The 19,402-nt window shown below is 42.6% G+C and overlaps 1 protein-coding gene across 3 annotated transcripts in view; it reads left to right on the top strand.

Annotated features, from left to right (window-relative positions):
• The window catches only part of HYCC1 (hyccin PI4KA lipid kinase complex subunit 1), a 57,203-nt gene that overhangs the window by 16,713 nt on the left and 21,088 nt on the right, over positions 1 to 19,402 (top strand). The window contains exons 1-2 of one of the 3 annotated variants that reach the window (XM_088519705.1): positions 803 to 829; positions 18,964 to 19,043. In XM_088519705.1, the coding sequence (XP_088375831.1) occupies positions 18,993 to 19,043 (51 nt within the window). In that variant the 5' untranslated portion in view covers positions 803 to 829; positions 18,964 to 18,992. Of the gene's footprint in view, positions 1 to 802; positions 830 to 18,963; positions 19,044 to 19,402 lie in introns of those variants that run through there. The other 2 variants (XM_088519703.1, XM_088519704.1) reach the window with 2 other exon arrangements.

Below are 19,402 nucleotides of genomic sequence, written 5' to 3'. Positions count from 1 at the left end.
TATTATCACTAATTACTGTATCATAATCCCTACTTTCTTTTCTTCCAAACTGTTATTTCACGTGGGAAATATTCGGGGGGGGGGGGGAATATTGTTTAATGGGACAGCAGTAAAATAAATCTATCGTGTACTGACTGCTGGCCTCGAGCTTAAGCGGTGACTTCTAACATTTTGCTTGTAGAAACACAAATCTTAAACCGCTTGACTTGCCGCCCCCGACGCTTGTGCTGCAGTTTTGTGCCCACGCGTTTAGCTTCGAGGCGACTGTCCTTGAGCAGCCTCGGGGTCGATCCCTGCCCGGCCCACCCAGCGGCCATAACGGTCGCTTTGGGCCACGAGGCTGCCGTTTCCCGCCCCGCGGCGGCCGTTGGCGCTGGCGAGGGCCGGGCCCGCACGGAGGGGCGCCCCGCGAGCGCGGCGGCTTCGCCGGCTGCCGCCGCGTGCTTCAGTCCCGCTTCTGATCCGGCAGCGGCGGGGAAACAATGACTCGGCGGCGCTGCTGGCGCTGCCGCCGCCCTCTCGCGCCGCCGGGCCCGCGGGGGGCTCCGCGGCGGCTCCTCCCGCCCCGGGGCTGCCCGGCCCCGTCCTCCCCCCGCGCCGCGGGGCGCCGCCACCCACCGGCGGGAAAGAGGGCGCGGGCGCGAGCACCGCCCCCTGCGCCGCCCGATTGGCCGGCGTCACGGCGGTTCGCGCTGCTATTGGCTGCGGGCGCCGCCAGGCAGCGGCCGCCCGGGCGCGCCGCTCGCCGCCCTCGCTCCCCGCGGGCGGGCGGGTTAAGTCCGTGAGCGGCGGCGGCGCCGCCGGGATCCACGGGGAAGGCGGCGCCGCGGTGAGTTCGGGCAGCGCCCGCTGCCGCCGAGGGAACTTTTACCCGCGCGGCGCCGGGGCAGCCCTTGCTGCCGCCGGGACGGTCGCGACCGTTGGGCGCCTAACGGCCGGCCGAGGAGAAACCGCCTCTGCCGGGTCCCGACGGGCGCGGCCGGGCGGCGCCGCGAGGGGAGGGCGGCAACGGGGGCAGAGCCGGTCCGGGCGCCGCGGGTGGGAGCGGGCGCGGGGCCGGCAGCGCGTTCCGCCTTCCCGCGAGGAGTTTGGCGGCCGCTGCGCCGCGGGCACCCCGGCTGCGTGGCGCCTGCCCCCCGCTCCGCCGGGCCGAGCCGAGGGGAGAGCGCGGCGGGAAGGGGGCTCTGGAGGCCCCCGCGCCGCCCGGGCTGAGGCGCCGCGGAGACAAAGGAGCGTTTGCAGCGCCCCGAACCGCGGCCGCTTCCCCGCACCCTCCTGCCCGCCCTGCGGTAACGTGCTCGGGGCTTCGGGCTTCAGACGCGCCGGCACGGAGCGGGGAGCGCCCGCCGGGCTCCTCTCGTCCCCCCAAGTCCCCAAAGCCGCCGTATGCCTCCCGTACCCCCCCATTCCGACTGAATGCTATCGCTGTCCTGAAAAGCTCCTTAAAAGTCTTGCCTCCCCAAGCAAAAGGTTTTTGAATACTTCAGTGCTAAGGAGGTGTATATAAGCCTGATTTTTTAAATAAAAGTTGCTACTTGCCAGAATAATGCTAAATACTTGCTATTAGAATAGTTTCTTGGCTGTGAATTAAGATTTTTCTTAATTTTGTAATCAATAACACTTGAGAGGCAGTTTTATGTAGCAGAGTGTAGGCAATATTGCTACTTGCTCATTTGCATTCCATTTAAAAGCTTTTCTGTTTTTTTCTCTTCCTCCAAGAATGTTGCTAGACACTTCTTCCTCCAAAGCTTCTTTGCAGAAGTTTGTACTTGTCACAGTGCCTTCCTCCCAAGCAGGATCCTTGCTTTTGTTGCCTATTCCCTCTCTTCACTTCCCCATGATCTCTTTTATATTGCAAGAACTAAGTAGTGTTGTAAAACTTGACCAAATTAACTTCCAGACTGTTTCATCTTCCCCAGTGAAATATTTTGGGAAAGAATAATACACTTTAAAGTTGTGTTTTAGATCTATCTGACATTGTCTCAGACTTACTTTCTCCAGTATAAGGAGGTAGCATAGAAATACTATCTTTGAGATGCAAAATTCAGCTTTTCCTCTTTTGTGGTAGTCTCAGTGTGGGACAGAGTGGCACCGTTTCAAGCTGGGAGGCTGTTGCACTTTTGAAGAGCTCAGTATTGCTTTGGACGAATTACTAGTTACAGCCCTTCAGTTGCTTTCAGTGCTGAGTTGTTTTAATACACAAATTAAACTTGGAATACTTCTGACGTTCTGGCTGAGAAGGCCAGAATGATGGTGAACTTTTGTCATAGTTTCATGAATGGGAGGTTTTTTTTCCACTCTAGAGAGCCCATGGTAGGGATGTTCACAGGCATAGCTGGACAGTTAAGTCACTTATGTTCTAATTTGGTAAGGACTTGTACTGCAAACAAGCATGTGCATAAGTTACTCCACTGTAAATGGTATGTACTGTCTATATTATGGGCTGGCTGTGAGAGGGAAGATGAGATCCTGAGTACAGGCATGCTACAGTCGTATGCCTGTATTGAACTTGAAGTTAGCCACTGAGTTAAAGTCTAATTCTTAGTACATGTAAGTGAGTGCGTGTTTTGAGTGTCTTGAACCTTCTTGACATGTTTATGCCAGGAAATGCATTTTAGTTTAATATGGCCTTGGACATTTGTGTCTCCCTGACCTGTTAACACATGCCACATTAAAATCATTTTGTTCTTTCTGGAGGAAAATCCCAGTTCCCAACTTTCCTTTGGGAGCTAAGGCCTTTTGGAGTGGACTTCTTATTCGAGACCCTCAAATGAAATTTGCATGAGGCTTAGATGTTTAAGCTGATGAGAATATTAAAAGGCAGTAGCGTTTGGGCTCTTATAAAGATCACCTGGTCACTCTGCACACGTACAAAGCCTCTGCTGGGAACAGCTTAGGCTTAAACCTGTTAGTTGGATGACCAGGTTTCATCCCCAAGCCTTCTTTCAGGCAAATACCCTCTCTGTTTAACCTGGCATACTTTCTGTCTAGCAAATGCAGGAGTGGATCCAAAGCTTATGCTTAAAAGTCTGCTATAGAATATGTGCGAGTAGTTTTGTTAGAATAAATGATGTTTAAACATATTGCTGCACTTATTGCCATTTATCAAGCCATCAGTCTTTCAGAAGCAATATGCATGAAGTTTAAGCAGGAGATCTTATCACACTGTACAGAAAATAAGAACCATAATATGACCTTAACTGTGTGTGCACTGTTGTCTTTGAAGTTATGAACTAATATCCAATTCTTTTTTAATGAAGACTGCAAGTATGTATTTATGTTCTGAACTGCAATAGGTTGATCACTTTGCTAACCATGTAATCTCTAAAAGACTCCTTCCGCAGTATTATATGGTGTATATATGCATGGTGTAGAGAATGCACCATACTTAAAGTGTATGCGTGTGTGTTCTATGCATTTTTTGTGTGTGTGTGTTAGTTTATTGACTTATTTCTGACACGAAGCATTAGGCAGTTTTTGTTAGTATTTTGTTGAAGAGGCACTATCAGATTACAGAATTGTAGCTTTTGCTTTGTTAGTGTTGTTGTGTTCAATTATGGGAGTATCCCAAAGAAAGCCCTAACTAGAACTGTAGACATGATATATTTTATTTAAATCTCTATTTCTTTTCTGAAAGGTTGACCTTTTTGACAGTTCACAATCATCAATTTCCAGAATTGAAATAGTGGGGAGTACTAAATGCTTTTTTGTGAGTGGAGGTGTCTTTAAAAGATTCATTGGGTATGGGAGGTAAAGCCTGGTTTTATTAGCTTCGGAATTTAAATTGGATTACTTTCTGTTAAATATTTCTTGAAATAACTTTGGAAGGTGGTAACAAGATAATGTCAGGATGCGGACTGAAATCTGTCAGATCAGCGTAGCTGGAGACAAGAACTACTCAAGTATGGAAGTTGGAAAATATTTAAAATATATAGCAACGACATACTGCTGCAAAGCTGTGTTCAGAGCTTCTAGTGTGCTCCAGTTCAGTATTCCTGACAAGTGTTTCCTTAGTCCATGCATTGACCAGGATCTTCCCTGTACTCTATAAGGTATTGTGATAAATGAACACACAGACCTTTGAGATGAGTTACTTCAAAGAGCTCTGAAGATAGTCTTTGTAAATAGCTAACATCTAAGATATTTGAAGTAACTTGGAAGTGTTGGTTAAAAAAAAAGTCTTCTATGAGGCTGAGGGAAAATATGCTTGCTTCTGCATTTCTTCTTACTGTAAATGATATGAATTCTACCGTTTAGTATGAGAACTTTGCTCCTGTGCTGAATTAGAAAACAAAATCTGAAAAATCAGATAGTTACAATTTTCAGTGAGCAACCCATCCCAAACAGTGCTGGATATGCAGTGTGTTCTTGTACTTCTCTTGGAATTATTGTAAAGCCTGTGTCCTAATTAAGACTGTGTTCAAGACCAGCGGCATAAAAATAGTAGGTCGGCTTAGTCTGCTAAGGTGGCTGTTACTTACAGCTGTTTCCTTGGACTCATCCCCACACGAACTTCTGTGCACTGGTAGTCTGACATAACGCAGCTGTGAAGACACGGCATGAAAGCAGCAGATCTTGCAGCCCAAGTGAGTACTGAAGTGGCCTGTATGTAGCCCACGGTTGTGGTGCCAGGAATGGAGAGTACTGGTGCTGGTATTTCAGCATGCTGTGTTAATGGCTGTGTTTATAAGGCTTCTGTTATCTTCTAAGTGCCATGCAAACTTAAGAGTAGTGCGTTTGATAAAAGGTTGTTATCAGAGCTATTATTGATTAGAACCGGACTCAAAAAAACGTGCAATTTGAGCAGATGGTTAATAATCTTCATTTCTTGGTATGGAGACTGCAGTGAAAAGTGGGGGTTTGCAATACTACGTGCCTTTATTTTAAATAAGCAGCATTGCAGGAGAGTCTAGCTATTAGCTCCCTTGGTTGGGAGTGGGTTATCTTTCCAAAGCAGGTGTTTGCTTGCATTCTTCCATCTCTAACCCCTGGTGATAAGAAATGCTGTGTAGCACGCAAAGCCTAACAAAGACCTTTAGGTAAAGCCAATAGTAAGCTGAGCAGTAAAACACCTATTGCTGCTGTGTGTGTGTTGACTTTCTATACCATTGGAACAAGAGCTCTCGTTATAAATTTAATGAAGGAAGCTTAGTATATATTTGGGCACTTTTGATAACTACTAATGACAGATGCCTTAAGTAAGAGGTAAAGTATTCTTTGCGTTTTGTTACTATTTTCTATTTGGAAGCTAACCTTTAATTAAAACGACCATAGTAGGCTCTGAAACTGCCCTGGATGCTAATTAACTCACTTCAGTGCTTAAAACCATGCTGTCTGCTAAGGTTTCCTGCTGTTTGCACTGGATAAATATTTATGATTCAGCAAGGCATTAACTTCAACCTGATGAATTGTGCATGCTATTTTAATATTTTTGTTATTATTCAACACATTAGTTTCTGTGCCATGTTTTATTGCAATTGTTTTAATACCTCTGCAGTATAAGCAAAACTGTAATAGATTCTAATGGAAAGATTTTTGATCGGTGATAGAGAACTAAGTAAATCTAATATTCAGTAATTAAGCTGTCCAACAGTGTTAGTATTTTACCCAAGTGAGCAATAGCATAAGGGCTTCGTGAATGTTTGGCTAATGGAAAATACTGTATTATAATCATTTTGGTTTGTCTTCAAGTACTCAAATCCTGTTCTCATACCTAAAGACAATTGTATTTTAACTGTATTGCATACTTAATGTTAAAATTGTATGCTCGGTATAAAAATATTTCTTAAAGGAAATGATTGGAACATAGGAAAAAATAGGAGTTGACTTACGTAGTGAAAGGCTGTGTTTAAAAGTCTTTAATGCCATCCTCCCTTCTTTGAAATTTAAAATAATGTGAGTATCTTCAATCTATCTTGTAAGACATGCTTTTTATACTATATAAAGTACCCTGTCTGTGGAAGTGGGCCCTAGGGTCTTCAGGTACAAAAAGTAATCCTTTTCCCCTTTGCACCACTTCTCAGTGCTTGTTGCTGAAGGAAGTTATGTAGCAGCTGTCCAGAGGTGAAGTGGGTCACAGAACCATGGCGTAACTTCATATGTTTTGTGTTGGGCTGAAGAAGGGAAATGTGCTGGGAGTTTAGGAAGGAGTCACTTTAGAGGGAAGTCACTTTTACTCTTGATACTTAGTACTAAAACAACATTATAGTGCTCCTTCTAGTGACTTGAGACTGGATTTGGCAGTGAGATTTTTCCATATTCTGCTGCAGTTTGTGGCTAGTGGGCACATTTAGCTGAGCAAATAGCAGGTCTGCTAAGCAGCATTTTGTGTCCTTACTGTAAAGGGCAGGTATGTTGACCATAGTGGTGTGTTGCACTGTGATGAAATACTTTACCTCAGATGGTCAAATTGTCACATCCCTTTATGAAACAGAGAAGAATATCTATTTTGCAAAATACTTAATGATATTGCTTCTAATATATGGGTTCTGTTTCATCTAGAGTTGTTTGAGGTTGGTCAAGATACTTTAAAGGCTTGAGTCCAAGTTGTGTTGTCTCTTCAGCAACAGAACTAAACCTGTTCTGCTTAATATAGCAGAACTGCTTAATCTAAACTACTCAGCAAATCTCTAACATGACACTTTCAGCTCCTTTTAATTTCTTTGCTGCATTGTCTTTTAGCATATATATCTTGAAAGTTATCTGTTGTCTTATGCCCAAATATTAAGAGCATGTGCATTTACACTGGTTACCTACAATTTTGCATGTATGATGATTTTTAGGAACTTAACCTTTTGCTTTTTAGGGCTTTTTAGTTTTACTCGTGTCATTCGGCTCGGGTTCTTTTGAGTCCTCTGTGTCACAAATACCCAGGCTGTCAGTGACCGCTTTCCACATATTGTCATAATCAGCTCAACTGGCTCTGCTGCTGCCGCCATCTGTAAGCAGAACGCACTGAACAACTTCCAAGGTCATATACTTCAGCTTATTATATAAACAAATGTTGAGTATTTTGTTAAGCTACAGGACAGAGCCCTGGCACAGGCTGCCCAGAGAGGTTGTGGAGTCTCCTTCTCTGGAGATCTTCAAAACCTGCCTGGATGTGACCCTGTGCCACATTCTCGAAGTGTCCCTGCTTGACCAGGGGGGCTGGACTAGATGATCTCTAGAGGTCTCTTCCAACCTCAACCATTCTGTGATTCTGTGTAATACTCGTGAGGCTCTAAATCACCAAGTCTGTGCTCCGTGCCAGAGCTCTGAATGTTTAACTGGATTTTGAAGTACCGATCATTTACCCTCAGACTTACTTACCTAGTATTTCTAAATAAAGCTTTTGCAAAATCAGATCTGTGTTGAATAGATGAAAATCTTGATTCAATGACAATGCAAATAAGTGATTAAAATAAAAAGCAAATTGAATGCATGCTTTGATATTTTTAGTCTTAAACTGTTTGCTGCTGTCTAAACAATATTAATATAAATTCTTAAGAAAAAATAATTTACGTTCCTGTTGCGATATTTTTGGAACCATGGCAAACTACTCAGTGATGCAACTTACCCTGGAAATCTGTACTTGAACTGTTCAAATAAGAGTCCCTCTAGAAGAATTCCTAACCCATATAACCTCATCTTTGTTGGGTTTGTATTTCTCTTTTAACATAACTAATATTTTGAGCTTTAAATGGTTTCGTGAATTGGGAACTTTCTTTTCGTCGAGAGCTTTTTCATCAAGTATGAATTTAATCTAATTGGATATGCCCTATATTATAAGGCAGTTAATGCCTTGTGCATGGCACTATTATGCTTTTGAGCTTTTATTTTTCTTTGATTACAATATAGAACAAGGAAATATAGGATAGTAAACTGAGAGTTCACGTTGATCATGCATTGTCTGCCCTAGAGCATTGAAATTCTATCTGACAATAGATCATTTTGTGTGAGAGATGTGTCCCTTTCAGGGACTACATACTACATACATACTACACAGGGTTGTATGCAGATGCTCTGAAATATTTTTCAAGCTAAAGTGTCCAGCCCTGTGAGTAGACGAGCCTGGTGGAGGACAGGTGTTGAGGAAGGAGAGGAACAAGGAAAATGAGAGAACTGCTATGGGGAAATAGAGTACTTTTCATGAATTTGATTTATATAGCATTACTGATGTGCCTGTGCTGATAAATCACTTGATTTTTGTAACTTAACAAGGAGCAATCATCTGCCCCTCAAAGCAAAGTTGATATACTCATGTCCTGAAAAAAAAATATATATGCATATATATGTATAGTGTTTTAGGGGGGAAGCTTTTTTTCTTTTTCTTTTTTCTCCTGTTAAACTACTAAAATAGATGTCTGTGGATGAGACACCTCTGTAATAACACTGGTGATGGTTGCAGTGGTCCTGCTCTTCTCCCAGGATCTTGTGGAAATGGTAGAATGGGAGATCATATTTTGCATGCAATTCCTTAATTGAGGGTGCTAATTCTGATGAGCTGGTGGAGTTGGCTGACGGACAATATCATAGCACTCATCTAAAATAAATGCTCAGAGAGGGGAAAATAAAATAAAGCCTTCAATTGCAGTCCACTTTGATATGCCTAATGAGGTGGTTACACTGTATTGTAGACCTACCCTGAGTAAACACACCCTGAGGGCCATTCTTACAGTATGCAGAGTTATTCTTTTCTCAGAGCTGATTTCTGAGACATCCAAATCACGGAGCTATCTCAGGACCTGCACTGAAAGTACAATTTTACACTTGTTTCAAATGTTGTATTTTAGACTTAAGCTACTAGGACAATGCTCTGAGAGGACAGTTCTTATCAGTGGGTACATTAAAACTTAAGAAAGCTCTCAAAGTAGTCCAGGTTATAGACTGAACTCTTAATTGGGCATATCCAACTCTCTGTGATTCAAAGTTGTGTGCCCAGATTATCTTTAAATGGTATTAAAAACTTTAATATTATCAACATTAAGAATTTATAACATTTTTGGCCAAATAGCTGAAAGCACATGTAACATAGCACATAGCTTCTGAAGCACCTGCAACTGTTATAACCTCATACTTTGCATGTGGAACTCCCCATGCTCTGTGGAGACAGAAGCAAGAGTCTGTTGAAATGAGGAGCTGATGCAAATTTATTGGTTTCTGGACTGGCCTCCTGGCGCTTGTGTAGCATCTTAAAGAGACCCTCTGTGACAGGGGCATTTGGCATCTGTGTGTCTCAGTGTGGGGCAGTATGTAGAATGGGAGTAGGAAGTAGGCAGAATTTCCAGAGATCTTACTCTAAACCAGTGGAATTGGGAAGCTTTGGCCAAGTGTTACATTGCTAAAGTTGCTGCTAAAGAATGCTTGAAAGGTGGAGAGCCGGCGCAAAGTCCAGCCCTACGTTGTGAGCTGAGTCTTTTTCCTTTTGGAAAAGGACTCGTGAGCCATTTGCCAAATGAAGACTGCTTCACTTGCAGTCAAAAGTGCATATTTTAAAGGTAGAAACTATAGGTCTAGTACCTATATCTACCTGCATGTTGGGTTGTGTGGGTTTTTTTTTTTTTTTGGGATGCTGTTCTTAAGACAGGGTGCAGCCTCTTCTGTGGACTTTTTGCTGTCAGTCTTGCCAAGTGCTGGCCTCTCTGACACCTTGCTCTTTGATATGTGGCTGAAAGCTTGGCAGAAAAAGCTCTTAACTTACGAAGACTCACAATTTTACATTGGAAAGTTTGTTTTTAAAATTAGCTTGCAGAAAACGGACATCACAAACAGATTAAACGAATTTCCCTGATAACCGCTAGTAAAGCTATTCTATCATAGCACTGAGGAGGCAAGACCAAGGCTAGACTTCATGGCATTGCTACAAAACATACATATACATAATTTCTTTTCCTCCTGAAAAGACAGTTGGTTCAAGGCAACACTTGCTTTTAAAGCTGCAGCTAACTATTCTTCCTCCATAGTTTATTCCACGTCCTTATTTTAAGTTCAGATCATCTTCTGGGGTTTAGGAAAGCTTCTCCACTTCATAATGACTTGTGGGTGTAGCGAAGCCGGCGAGCGTGAGAGCAGCAGTCGTGGTGTGCCTGGCAGCTCGCGCGGATATCGCCCGACAGCGGGTACCCTGTGCGGCACCGTGTTCTCCTGCGCGCGTGGTGGGAGCTCCGAGTCATGTGCTGTGGAGTCAGCTGCTCTTGGGCACCCTTGACACAAGTTACACGAGTGTTGATATACACAAAACGCTTTTTACTAAAGCATTTTAGTTCTTTCTTATCACGGAACAAAGAAAATGCCTTTAGTCTTAATAGTGTGGGACTCTGCTGCTAAAGCCAAAACTGAAAAGCCTGTGTATGAGGCCATTTGGGTAGTACTGGCACTGTTTGCTTCCAAACACCTCTGTGTGTGGTTACTGCTCTGTTTAAGTTTGTGGGCATGATCCCTTTACTGTTGCTGTAATTTAAATCCTATTTCCTTATGATGCATGTAGTTACAGCTTTTTACTATGTTCTTTCTTTGCTTATGATAAACTCTTAGCTACATTAATCTAAAAACATATTTGAAGATAAGATTTTTCAACTAGGCATCTTTTCATTTATCCGAGAGCAGCTAGTTTAAATCTTTAAGGAATGACAGATATAAGAAGATGTAAATGAGGGTTTGCATGGTCTAAAACAAAAGAGGAAGAAAATATTTTGGCTTCTAAGAGGAAGTGTTTTGATAGCTCTTATTTTAGTTTCCTATAATAAATGTAACTATTGACATATTATAAACAGTAGAAAAAAGTAACATTTTTGAGACACACCGCAAGGGAAGTGCCTTGAAGCAGGGGTTCCCAAAAGCCAGAGCAAGGCATGTAACCAGGGTAAGGTGCAGTACACGTAGTCAGTTTTGACTGACCCTGCAGTTCCCCAGTGTGGCCGTTCTCCTTGTGATGTGCTTCTGTGCAGAAGGAAGCAAAGAAGTCATGGTGAAGTAGAAGTAAAAAATTATTTCACGCTGTGGAGATTTCCTGTCACCTTACTCCAGTTTGGCGCTGTACTAAGGTTGCTTTTGTTTAGCCTTAACAATGCAAATCTTGCTCTTCCTTAAATAATTTAAATAAATAAATAAATGCAAGTGAATGCACCTGTGTGAAATATCATTCCTGTTCCTCACTGAGTTGTTCAGTTGGCATTTTTATTTGATTGTCTTTGAAGTGTTATCTGGTGGCTGCTAAAGGGTAAATACAAGGTCAGTTGTGCATAAAGGTTTATAATTATTGCTTGCTAATCTGAAGTTAAGCAAATGTAGCTGCCAAGGGGTCGAAGATCAGGATTAAAATATTCTGAAGGGTGTGCTTGTATGGATCCCACCCTCTCCCTCAATCTCGGAAAGCTTTCACCAGGAATGTTTTGGATCGTGTGTGCCCAAGTGACTACTTAGCAGGATTGGAAATAGCTCTGTGACCTCAACTGTCACTTATCTTTTTCCTACTGGCAGAGTTGGAGGATGTAGAAGTTACAGCCAAGCTACAGCTGGATGTGCCAAGTATTTGTGTGCGTAGGTTTCTGGGTTGCAAAGTGTCAATAGTCTGTGGTGCTAAGGAACAACTGATGCTTTATAGTGTGCGTATACAGTTTAGCTCATGTGCAAGGGTTTTTGTTTTTAGTATTTTTATAAATACTGAAGTTGAGGTATATTGTGTTTGTGTTAGCCCTATGATTTTTAAGAACTTGGTTTGGATATCATTTAAAAGGAGGGTTTTTTTTTCATTTCCGAGGGGTGGTTATCCATCACTTCGTCATACCCTAGGCATAAATCTTTCAAGAAGCATAATGCACAAGGTCAGGGACTCTTATTTAAGTGTATGTCATGGAAAAGGCCACTGAAAGTTGACTTCTGACTTTTCAAGGCTAGTGTTGCATTTTCTCATCTGAACTGCAAGCTGCAAATCAGCCCTGATGGACTGGAAAACAAAGCAAAACAGAAAAATACCCCTGGCAACGCGGCGTTCAAGTTGACTGCAATTTCAGTTCCTAAGACGCAGTAAGTTTTAATAGACCAGTGGAAACGAACATGATTCAAATCTGATGTCCTGCTCTGAGTTCACCAAAAATGACCATTGTTGATCAGAGCAGAGTTTCTTAAGCTCCTCTGTTTAAGTGTGGCTGTTAACAGATGCTTGGGGAAAACAAACAGGATGTCTAGAAGTGATTTGGGAAGCTGGGAGAGCCTCCTTGGGGAGCAATTTCTGGCTTGGATTTCCTGAATGGGAGAAGCTGCTTTTACACTTAACCTTGAATGTGTCCAGCCTTCCTTATTAGGTGCATTCACGTTAGCTTCTTGTGGGACATTGGATCCTGGCACGAGACATTACACATTATGCCACACATTACATCGCACATTACATCTTTGGCAACCTCTTTTGTTTGTTTTGAACCTCTTGCCTATCGCTCCACCAAATGCAAGTTCTGTTGGTAGGTGCTGAGCAGCTGCCTTTGTCACTTTGTGAATCTGCTTGAGCCCGAGTCAGTGATGCTTAGTGCACCTATAGCTCTCTTGTAGGCGCTACTTGCTTTTACATTTAAGGTAGCAATTATAGGAATATTTGATACTGAGTCTTTGAACACTGCTTGCATTGTATACTTGCACAGAGCATGTGACTGTTGGAGACTTTGAGCAGTGTGTTTCTCGTTTCTTTGTGCAAGCTTGAAGAATGTCAAGAAATCAGACCTGGCTTTTGTTGTTCCTGAAACCTGTCAGAGTGGTTTCTGGACTCCAGACTAGCATCTCTTTTTACCCTCCCTCTCAAGAGACAGAATAATCTGCTATCCATTACTGGACTTACAAGTTCATTTGCAGTCAGTATCTTTTTGAACAGAATAGCCTTAACCTTACTTGAGTAAATGGACAAATTACTATATAATAATATTACCATCAGAAAACATATTAACCATTCATATTTACATCAAGAAAGTGTGTTCTCCTCTTTGGAAATTCAGTCAGTGGTGTTCCCCCTTCTGAGGCCTTCCAGGGCCTTTGCCTCAAAAAGGAGCTGGGGAGGGGAAGGGCCTCAGCTACATGACTTCTGAGTATAGACTGTAGTCCTTCAGTGGGCCTGGTGCAATTAAGTGGGCTGCTACTATTGTCCTGAAATATTTCTGTCACTTCAAAGAGTAGGAAAAAGTTGAGTCCAAGTTAGCTCTTCCCTGCTTTTTTTAGTGAACTAATGTAGAAGATGAGATCAAGTCACAGGTACTGGGAGATCAAGTCACATATACTAGGCATATGGTCTCTTCTGGGCCCGGAGCATCATAACAGTGCTCACAAGCTCACCTTCTGAGCAAGGTAGCTCTTATTTCTGGGTTGAGATCATAATGTTCCTTCTCAGACTTCCTTCCAAATTTATTTTACCAAAGACAAAAAAAAAAGTCTTTTTAGCACGTGGGACAAATTTCCAAGCAGATGCTTTTCAGATTAGATAAGGATGGAATGCCTTCCCTCTTCTTCACTGGTTCCCAGCAGACAGCCCTTGAGCTGGTTTTGGCTCCTAGGTGCCTTTTTTTTTTTTTTTTCCTTTTTTTCCCCTTTTTTTCTTTTTTTTTCTTTTCCTTTTCTCCTCCTTCCTCCGTCTTTCTGATTTCCATTAGCTCGTGCTTAATACTGTGAAGAAGTTTTGCAGAACTACATGTTAGTTTTTCATTCAAGTCCAGGCTCCTTGTGTGTGAATGAACTCTGGATCAAGTACATGTTTGGCTGATGACTTTTGCAAGGATTATGTAGCCCTACCAGAGAGCAGGGAAGGTTCCTATTGTAAGAATTTATTTTTAAGAACAACGTGTGTATGGGGTTGGGTGTGGTTTAATTCTAGGTTACAATTTTTTACATTTAAAAAATCTCAAGTGTCTGGTATGAAAAGATGAAGTATTATTCGTTTAAGTAGGTGGATCCATTAGTAAGTTTGCTATTCATCTTGGCTTCACCTCCACAAACTTGATGCAATACGACTCTGTACTGAATGAAACAAATTCCTGGTATATTTCTGCTGCAATAGAGGGAAGCAGCAGCAGCTATAATTTGTAGAAATCTCTTTCAATCAAGACTCACTCTTCAGACACACTTGCTTCATATGTTATTCCAGATGTACCACTCATCTTGAAACTAGGTAGGAATTGATAGCTCCAATGCTAGAAGAGTCTTATTAAAGTAGAACAATTTACAGCTCTCTGAGGCTGCTTTTCACTTTGGGAGCAGATCCAGAGAACAGTCTTACCCCAAGCTGTATCAAAATGAATTGAAGGCTTTGAGTGAAAAAATAAAAATATTAAATTTATTCTGGTTTTGTTAGAGTTCAGTGTTGCATCCACAGCGTGTCCTATTTTCAATATTAAAGGTTAGTAGGAGTTATATGGCCTGTATGTTTACAATAATAAATGCATGCTTGTATTAAATAAGTGATCTATTAAGGGAGCTGATTTGTTACTTATTGCTTAATGTGAATCCTCTTTCTTACTGCTGCTAATCCGAGTGAGATTATTGCGTAAATACTCCAAAGTGCTTTTAACACATTAGGCTAAAAGCCCTGTATGGATCTGCCCAGCTATGCCTCATAGGGCAAACGGGAAATGCCTGAAGCTGCTTTACTAGATCATATGTTATATATGATATAAGATAGGAATATATACAGATGCCTTTAAAAAAGTTAAAATAAATGTGTAGAATCTGTTGTCAGAAAATTATTTGTTATGAATTTCAGTATTTTTGGATCTTTGAGACTTGCTCCTCTTTGCAACAGTCTCCTGGCAGGGCAGCAAATGCCTCTGCCCCTTGAGCTCCTGGAGTCAGGAGTGTGGGGATGGCCGCAGCTGTGAATGAATCAGAGAATCATAGAATGCTTAGGGTTGGAAGGGACCTCTAGAGATCATCTAGTCCAACCCCCCTGCATACGCAGGGACACCTAGAGCACGTGGCACAGGACTGCATCCAAGTGGGTTTTGAAGATCTCCAGAGAAGGAGACTCCACAACCTCTCTGGGCAGCCTGTTCCAGGGCTCTGTCACCCTCACTGTTAAGAAATTTTCCTTAAGTTCCTATGGAATTTTTGGTGTTTCAGTTTCCGGCCATTTCCTCTAGTCCTATCAGTGGCCACCACTGAAAAGAGACCATCCCCGTCCTCTGCACTCCCTCCCTTGAGGTATTTATATACACTGATTAGATCCCCTCTCAGCCTTCTCTTCTCCAGGCTGAACAGGCCCAGCTCCCTCAGCCTCTCCTCATAGGGCAGATGTTCCAGGCCCCTGATCATCCTTGTGGCCCTGCGCTGGACTCTCTCCAGCAGCTCCACATCCCTCTTGTACTGTGGAGCCCAGAACTGGACACAATACTCCAGATGCGGCCTCACCAGGGCTGAGTAGAGGGGCAGGATCACCTCCCTCGACCTGCTGGAGACGCTCTTCTTAATGCACCCCAGGATCCCATTGGCCTTCTTGGCCATGAGGGCACACTGCTGCCTCATGGTCAACTTGTCATCCACCATGACACCCAGGTCTTTCTCTGCAGAGCTGCTCTCCAGAAGGTCGGTCCCCAGCCTGTACTGGTGTCTGGGGTTATTCCTCCCCAGGTGCAGAACCTTGCACTTGGCCTTGTTGAATTGCATGAGGTTTTTCACCGCCCAGTTGTCCAGTCTGTCCAGGTCCCTCTGGATGGCAGCGCAGCCCTCTGGGGTATCGGCTACTCCTCCCAGTTTGGTATCATCAGCAAACTTGCTGAGGGAGCACTCTGTGCCTTCATCCAGGTCATTGATGAATAAATTGAACAGGACTGGACCAAGGACTGACCTCTGGGGGACCCCACTAGCCACAGGCCTCCAACTAGACTCTGCACCGCTGATCACCACTCTCTGGGCCCTGCCATCCAGCCAGTTCCTAATCCACCTCACTGTGCACTCATCTATCCCACTCTTCCGGAGCTTGCCCAGGAGGATGTTGTGAGGGACGGTGTCAAAAGCCTTGGTGAAGTCGAGATAGACGACATCCACCGCTCTCCCCTCGTCTATCCAGCCGCTCATTTCATCATAGAAGGCTATCAGGTTAGTTAGGCAAGATTTCCCCTTGGTGAATCCATGCTGACTACTCTTGAGCACCTTCTTGTCCTCCATGTGCTTGGAGACAACGGCCAGTATGAGCCGTTCCATCACTTTTCCAGGGACGGAGGTGAGGCTGACTGGTCTGTAGTTGCCTGGGTCCTCCTTCTTGCCTTTTTTGAAGACTGGCGTGAAATTGTCAGTATTTGACTTCTAGGGACTATAAGAGGCAACTATAACTTGTTTTTTCACTTAATTCTTAAGATCCCTTCATTTGAACTCTCCACATGAGACCAACAGGAAGAGGCCAGGGGGAAAAAAAAAAAAAAAGGTTTATTCAAAGGGAGTTGTTTGCTGATCTAGCTTTAAAGCAGACTGTCTTTGGGGGAAGATGCTGTGCGGTGCTTGCTATACTGTTTGAGATTTAATCATGGTTTTGGTAGTCATGCATTTATAAAGAAAGCTCTCAGTATAAATTTAAAGTATGGTCATATTTTGTAGCCTGTTTCCACTTTATCTGCTTCTTACCGCTTTGATTCTATAGTGGCTGGGGCACTTAATGCTTATTCTGGCCTATATCTTGCAGCTGAATCCACTCAAGTGGAAGTGTAATCCAGGCATGCATTTTTTTCTAATCCTGTTGGAATTTGTTCCTTAAAATGTTAACAGATGCCATAGCTTAGGCCTTATTGTGACCTACTTATTCAAAAATCAATTTTAGTTACTGCCCCAGTCTTCTGCTTGCTGAGGAGAAACCTGTCTATGTAACTGCTACTTCATTGTACCTTACAGGTGCTGATAGCTACTACCGTGCGTGTGTGCTTTCTTCTAGAAATTAAATGTAGTTTTATCTGGATTTTAATTCCTTAGTCTGGCTTTGTACTAAGACTAGAAGGAAAGGAAGAACAAACTTGCAGATCTTTGTAGGAGCCACTTGCTTTGGTTTCCCAAGGACCCAAAGGTTTTACCTGGCTGAGATCAGCTGAAAAAATCAGTAGTGTGAATTCTTTCCCAGTAATACTGAGAGTTGAATAACAGGACAATGAGCAAATAGCAATGAACCAGCAAACCCTGGAACCAGAAGCCAACCTTTGGTACGTTTTCTACCAAGGAAGGTCTCAATCTGGAGGAGGGAATAAAGAGTGGGAGGCTGATTGCCCTCAGAATGATTTCCTGTGTATTTTTTGTGTGTGTTCTTAGTGGTGTGTGCTTGTATTTCTGGTTTGCATCCATATAAACCATAAATATTTTGTACTTCTAAATGACTTCAAATGGCTGTAGTGTTCTGCATGCTTCTTGATTGAATTTTAGATCATTTAAAGAGCTCATGATTTGAGCTCATGATTAAACTATCATGTTTTCTTTCCCTTTTCTTTGGAATAATCCGTAGTTGTTCTCATGACGGTTTCTTGGAGGAACTGCCAGCCCCCTTAAACAACAATCTCCGTATAACCACTGGCCATGAAATCCTGTTTAAAACCTTGGGAGAATTTGAAACTTGCTTTATTTTCCCTTTAAGTCTATTATTCTACTGTTTTTTTTTTCCTTCTCCTCTGAATAATCATTAATTTGATATGTATTGTAAGCTCCTTTTCACCTCTAAAGAGAGAACAGGTAGAAAGTGCTAGTGAGGGGGGCCGAGTTGGTTGCTGCTCGCTTGTGCATTACCATGTTTCAAGAAGTTGCAGGACAGCCAGTCCTGCTTTATTCTTCCTGCAGTGCATATTGGAATAGTTCTTCCCTTGCCATCAGTTGCCTTGAAAGCTTTCAGTAGCTTTCCCCTTAAGTAAAGCCTCACTTGGCCATTTTTTTCCCCTGGCTTTGGAGTGCTTACAGTGAGCTCTCACCGCAGTCGTGTCTGGTTCTTTTCCCTTTATTTATGCTGCTTACAATTCTCTGGATATATTCCATTGCAGTCTGAGCTCAAAGCAAAGGCTGGTGTTTGGATGGCACTTCTTCCCCTCCCCTCTTGTTGCTCGTCGTCCTGAACAAGCTCCATACTTGGGTATTGCTACTTCAAAACTAATTTTAAACTAGCAAAACAAAGCTCGATGGGATACCTAACACGACTGAACACTTCAAGTGTATGGCAGTGTGTGCGGCTTCCCCCTCCCCCCCACAGATGAGTATTTAATTTCATCTTTGTTTATTTGAAATCCCTCATCACAATTTGAATAATCACTGTGTCTTGGTGATTAGTTTGCAAATCCCTGGAGTATTCCCCGCGGCCTGTCCTTTTTGACCTTTTATAGCTTTGTATCTTGATATGTTCCAAAGAAGAGTTGTTTTAAAAAGTGTTTTTTAAAAATACTAAGGAGAGTATTGAAGGAGATCGGAAGTGTTTTCAAAACCCCTTTACATCTGTGGTGTTCAAGCTGTAGTACTAATGATGATTCTTTTTCTGAAGTTTTGTGGGTTGTTAGGTTCGTGCATCCAACGTCTCGGGCTCCACGCTGCGGCAGCAGGCTAGCGCTCTCCCAAGTCTGGGAGTTGGGAGGCACAAAGGGCTTTTGCTCAGGCTTTTACTTCCATGTCAGGAGGAGTAGGAACCTTAATCATGATTTCTCTTTGAGTTAATGCAGTTTTCTTGTGAGTCCTGCTGAAAAATAAATTGAGAATGAGAAGATAATGTTTTCTGTTTCTAAAATGCCATTTCATCAGATCTTTGACTTATTGAGCTTCCTACGCAATGCGTACTTGGAATGTTTAACTGCTATATGTGCAAACTCCTGTACTGCATGTTTCCAGCAGCTTGTGTGAGTATAGTAGAATAAAAGTTCAAAGTAATGTCAACATACGAAATGTTAAGAAATGAAAGCAAGATGAGATTTCTTAAAAATTCACAGCAACCAGGTCTTGTTCAGCTCTGCTTAATGCAGTAATTCCGTAGTTTTCACAAGTTGTTTTTGTTTATTCTTTCAGGCTAAAGCTTTTGGAACAGATGTTGGAAGATGTTAGCTGTGGATACAGGGATTGTGGAGGAGTGGTTATCAGAGTTCAAGGTAATATAGTATTAGATATTCAGTAACAGTGTTCGAATTTTTGCTGGAGCAATATGCAAGAGCACTTGAATGCCATAGAAAACGAAGACATGCTAGCCTGGGGTTTTGCTGAGACAACATTAAGTATACAAATGTGTACTTGAAAGGATTCTTTTTTTCCATGTCTTCTTGGATGTTGCATACAAATACAGAAGAGTGAAAATGTATATTGGGGCTGAATCTTCAATGGACTATATTAAAATAATTTCTGTTTCAGATTTTTCTTTTTTCTTTTTACTTTTTTACTTTTTTACTTTATTTCAACTTTTTGCTGTGAATGGAGATCTATAGGCTATCAAGTTGTACCCAAAATACTAGTC

Source organism: Tinamus guttatus, unplaced genomic scaffold, assembly GCF_059628265.1.
Source record: "Tinamus guttatus ecotype Peru unplaced genomic scaffold, ASM5962826v1 Tinamus_guttatus_pri_ptg000067l, whole genome shotgun sequence".
NCBI lineage: Eukaryota > Metazoa > Chordata > Aves > Tinamiformes > Tinamidae > Tinamus > Tinamus guttatus.
This window is presented reverse-complemented; position numbering and strand designations above follow the sequence as displayed.